We start from the raw sequence: 5,190 nt of genomic DNA, 5'->3' as shown, positions 1-5,190 counted from the left end.
TCTCGGGAATAACCAGCTGCTGAATGATATAGAAGAGGCGTCCATCCTCGACGTATAATTTCAGTGTCAAAATAAGGAGAAAACCGGCCATCTTCAAAACTTTTCAGGTAGTCTTTCTCAGGCATTATTTTTCTTGGTTGATCCATTTGGAAGTATTATGGAAGGAAGTATAGTGAAGAATGCTTGAAAGAGAATGGCTGAAAAGAAGAGATTTATAGCCAATCTATGAGTCTGTACCAATCAGGATTCCAAGTTTAGTAAAATCCAAAATTAATATATGAAAACACAAGTGACTCATGTGTTGTTGTGACACCGACCTTTATGAACATCAACAATGGGTATCCATAGTAAGTCTTTTCATGTCAGATTTCCACAAACAATTAATGAGATGTTAAAATGATAGAAAGTATGGGGGAAGGTTTCACATGGCAGTTAGACCTACCCATAATTTTAGAATTTATGATCATACCTCAGTAATAAAATATGGATAGAATAATCGAGCTGCGTGTGTGACAAGTGTTATGCGTACCGTGTAGCGTGCACGATCTTCTCTGAACACCATGAGTAGAGATAGAATTATTTTGGTGAGATTTGGATGGTAATTTCTTTGTTATGGTTTTCTTAGTTGTTGATTTATTTTTTTAGGGTAATTTTGACTTAACCCCCCACAGATGAGTAGCGGTTTGACTAAACCCCCCATTTTTAAAATCATTTGAGTTTGCCCCCCACTCCGTCAATTTTGTGTGTAACAGACGTTGGTATTTTAGCTATTGACCATTTTACCCTTATGAAATATTGCCCCCACATTAACACGTTAAACCTAGCTTTGCGGAAACCCCCCAAACGTTGCCATTATTTAATTCTTGCACTCTCTCTCTTGTATTTTACATAATGGCCATTTTGCCCTTATGAAATAGCCGTTGAGTTTTATATAAATCTCATCACCTCCTCAACCCTTTAGTCTGCAATCAACACAAATCTCATCTCATTTTTATGGGTGGTGGCATTTGCGAGGTTAGCAACACAAATCAACCATCTCAGGTTCTATTATTACACTTAATCTTCTTCCTAACCTTCTTCTTCTTCTGCTTCTTCTTCTTCTTCTTCGTTGACTGTTTACTTAAACATTGGGGGTTTATGCAAATAGCATATTTACGTTTGGGGGGTTTACACTAACTAATATTAAACCTCAACCTTAATTTGTTTTGTTCTGTTTTCAGATTGCAATGTCATCATCAAAAGCAATTAACTATGGGTCTTGTTTTCTTTGTGGGGATGCAGGGCACTGGAAGGTTGATTGTCGTTGGTTTGATTATCCCTGTGTTTTAGGATGTCCAGATACTATGAGGGTTCACTGGAGTGGGCAATAACACACTAAAGGATTGAGATTCCTCAGATGTAATAGTGCACCAAGATGCAACGGATTTACAAATGGATAGATGTACCAACTAAAGCAAAAAGGGAAGGTCTGTGGAAGTGGAAGTGGAAAGGAATGAAGTGAAGAACAAAGAGAAGTCTAAAGAGGAGGGGAAACTTAAGTTGTGTATTGATGGTGTTATTAAGATGAATATTGAAGGCAATGTGTCTGATGTAACTGAACTTGTGAGGAAATTAGCATTTTAATGTAATGGACATATTCAAGTCTATATTTAATTCTGACATAGTGTTCAAGTCTACATTTAAGTCTGACATGTTAATATGATAAAAAATGCATAACAACAAACATGCCTTAAAATGATCAAAACACAGCACTTAAGTCATTGAAGTCTTACAACAAATCCATAACACAACACTTAAGCATACATAACACTTCTCTAACACTTAATAGAATAACAAATCAAGTACATTTTACATAGCACTTGACTCAGGTCTGACACAACAAATCAAGTACATTTTACACAAATCATTAAGTCTTACAGCAAATCATTGAAGTCTTACACATAACACTTAAGTTAACCTCAGTCTTACAACAAATCCATAACACAACACTTACAAAACCCCATAAAAAACATAGCATTAATGTAGTCAAGACTCTGCCTGTGAAGAAGCTTGAGAGGATGTTGTACCCTTCCTGGACCTCTTTCTTGGAGGTGGCATTGGTGGCATTGCAGGTATGTTCAGGGCTGGCCTCAATGGAGCAACACTTTCTTGAGTTTGAATAGGTTCAGATTGGCTAGGTTGTGGACCTTGTGAACTTCCAAATAAAAGTTCAGATAGATGGACTTGATTAGAAACATTTCCCCCCCTCCTCCTACCCCTAGCACCTCCTCTGCCTCTGCCTTTTCCACCCCCATCCTCACTTGCAGTCCCCTCTTGGCTCCCATCTGTAGCATTTCTCCCCCTACCCCTACTCCTACTTCTACCACCTCTACTTCCTCTCCCACTTGCAGGCAGTTGACTCCCATCTTCACTTGCAGTCACTTGGCTCTCATCCTCACCACTTGTACCCCTACCCTTACCTCTAACACCTCTGCCTCTACCTCTTGCTGGCAAATCACCTTCAACAACTTGACTCCCATATTCACTTGTAGGCAGTTGGCTCTCATCCTCACCACTTGTACCCCTACCCCTACCACCTCTGCCTCTACCTCTTGCTGGAAAATCACCTTCAGCAACTTGACTCCCATCTTGTGCATTGGTTGGTTTGAGAAGAAAGGGGTTTGGGAGTGGCCTTGTTCTTGGTCTCCCAGGCCTTCCTCTTCCTCTATGAGATTCTCTGGCAGCAGCTGCAATGGCAGTGGCTTCTGCATTGACATTATCTCCCACCTGACCTCCTTGACAACCTCTGGCATTATGCCCATAAACTTGGCACCTTGAACACCTTACTTCGTTAGATTCATCTGCACATCTTCTTCTATTCACCCTTGGCCTGCCAGGCTGTCTTTGTCTGATTGGTGGATAGATATACTCTTCTTGAGTAGGCTGTTACAAACACACTACTATCAGATAACATACTACAACTATAATACCAAACATGAAATGGAGTGCAACTATACTTACAATAGGCCATTCATCTTCATGCAAGTAAGGTACAATGTGACCAGCACAAGCTCTTTTGTAAGTTCTTTGCAGAGAAATAAGGGCTACAATACCTAAAACAACACAAATGGAGGTATAATGATTCACGAAAAGACGAAATGATTCACATAAATGACTCACGAAAAGAAGAAGATAGAAATGACCCTTCCACGAAAGACAGACATAAATGATTCACAAAAAAGACATAAATGAGTCACAGTATAGCAGAAATTATTCACAAAAATGATTCATAGAAAGACAGGACATAAATGATTTTTAAAATGGGGGGTTTATTCAAAACGCTATCCAACTTTGGGGGGTTTAGTCAAAACGCTACCAAACTTTGGGGGGTTAAGTCAAAATTCCCCTTAACGTAAAGCGGACGAGAAAATTCACGGAAAAGACAAATGATTCACGAAAAGAGACGGCGGAAATGATTCACAGAAAGAGAAATTCAATGATCTTACTCAATCCATTGTTGCCTCCTTGGTTTAATGACAGCTACAACATGAAGGCAAGGAATGCCATTGACTTGCCATTCATGACAATCACATGTGTGTCTCTTTAAGTCCACATTCCACCATTTTCCAGTAAAGACATTAGTCACTAAAAATGTGCCTTCAATTGCTGAACCACTCACATTCAAATTTCCAATTTTGCTGCTAAGGTCAATAATAATATCCTTAACCCTTGGCACTAAATCATTATCATTCCATAGCTCACATTTCTCTTTCCTGTCATATAATAACTTCATTTGCAAGATCATCACTTGTGAAATCATTTTGACAATGGGTTTGTCCCTAGCCATCAATATATGACTATTCCATGCTTATGAAAAGTTGTTAGACAAATGATCAGACTTACACACTTCATCAAAGTATGATCTTGCCCACAACCTTGGGTCTTCACCCATCAGATAGTCTTTTGCTCCACTGTCAAGCTTTTCCAGCTCATCCATCAGTTTTGTAAACTCTGACTCTGAATATGTTTTGGCAGCACTCCAGGCTTCAAGCTCAACTCCTCTGTACTTAGTTTTCATGTTCTTGACCATGTGTCTGAAACAATACCTCTGGTTACAATCAGGGAAAACAGTTGTAACTGCAGAACACAGTCCTTTATGCCTGTCAGAGATAATAGTCAACTTCTGAGGGTGCCTATTTAAGTGTGGTGCCATCTTCTCTAGAAAATCAGTCCATGTCTCTGTATTTTCAGCAATACACAAATAAAAAGCAACAGGGAACAATCCATTGTTACCATCCAATGCAATAATAGATAGGCAGACACCTCCATGCTTCCCCTTCAAGAAACAACCATCGAGTCCTATCATAGGCCTACAGCCTTGCACAAAACCATCTAGACTAGCCTTGAATGCAATACACATAGTCATAAAACTTTGAAAATTTTCATGTCTAGAGTGCTTTGCAACACTTCCTGGGTTAGCTTGCAAAAGCTGCCTACACAACTCAGGTAATTTTGCATAAGAAGTATCATAACAACCATGGATCTTCTCCATTGCCATGTTCTTTGCATGCCAAGCTTGCCAATACTTAATCCTAACCTGATACTTATCCATCATTTCCACCATAACATCATTAGGTGTGTATACCTTATAATGAAGCCTCATTTCTTTCTCAAGTCTGGTTGCTATCTAGCCTGCATTTGCCATTGGATTATTGTCTTCCCTATCAGACTCACATGTATGTGTGTTCACCAACTTCCTACACTTCATTGTATGTTTATTTGGTAACACCCTCACATAAATCATCCAGGGACAGCCATCAGCCTTTCAGCAACAAACTTATTACTAATAGCATAAAGTCTGACATAATCCCTACACTCATACCTATCCTTCCAGCACTACCCAACCTCCAACTTCAAAGATTGTGGAACCCCAACCACTCCTTCATCAGTTGGTATGTTGTATGTTTTCTCCAAGACCTCATTTATCCTACCAACATCCCTTTCATCTACAACATTATCATTTCCTCTCAAGTTTTCTTCAACCAACTGTTTTTCTTCACTATCACTCTTTCTCTGCATCGGTATGTATTCTTCATCCGATGAGAACTCACTATGGTAAGCCTCTTACGCATCAATTTGATCCACATTTAATCTACCCCCCCTCGTATGTGTTCCACCAGTTTGGGTTTCATCTACATATGAAATTAAAAC

The 5,190-nt window shown here is 39.3% G+C and overlaps 1 protein-coding gene across 1 annotated transcript; it reads right to left on the bottom strand.

Moving 5' to 3' along the window:
* Window positions 1-3,847: 3,847 nt before the first annotated feature.
* On the bottom strand, window positions 3,848-4,642 carry LOC147505031 (uncharacterized). Its single transcript, XM_086605448.1, has one exon. It carries the CDS (start codon window positions 4,640-4,642, stop codon window positions 3,848-3,850), a length of 795 nt encoding a protein of 264 aa, XP_086461574.1.
* Window positions 4,643-5,190: the final 548 nt, after the last annotated feature.

This window comes from Coptis chinensis, chromosome 4, assembly GCF_015680905.1.
Source record: "Coptis chinensis isolate HL-2020 chromosome 4, ASM1568090v1, whole genome shotgun sequence".
Taxonomy (NCBI): domain Eukaryota; kingdom Viridiplantae; phylum Streptophyta; class Magnoliopsida; order Ranunculales; family Ranunculaceae; genus Coptis; species Coptis chinensis.
This window is presented reverse-complemented; position numbering and strand designations above follow the sequence as displayed.

Excerpts from the sequence above, each read along its gene's own strand:
- LOC147505031 (XM_086605448.1), bottom strand. The coding sequence starts at position 4,642 with ATGAGGCTTCATTATAAGGTATACACACCTAATGATGTTATGGTGGAA.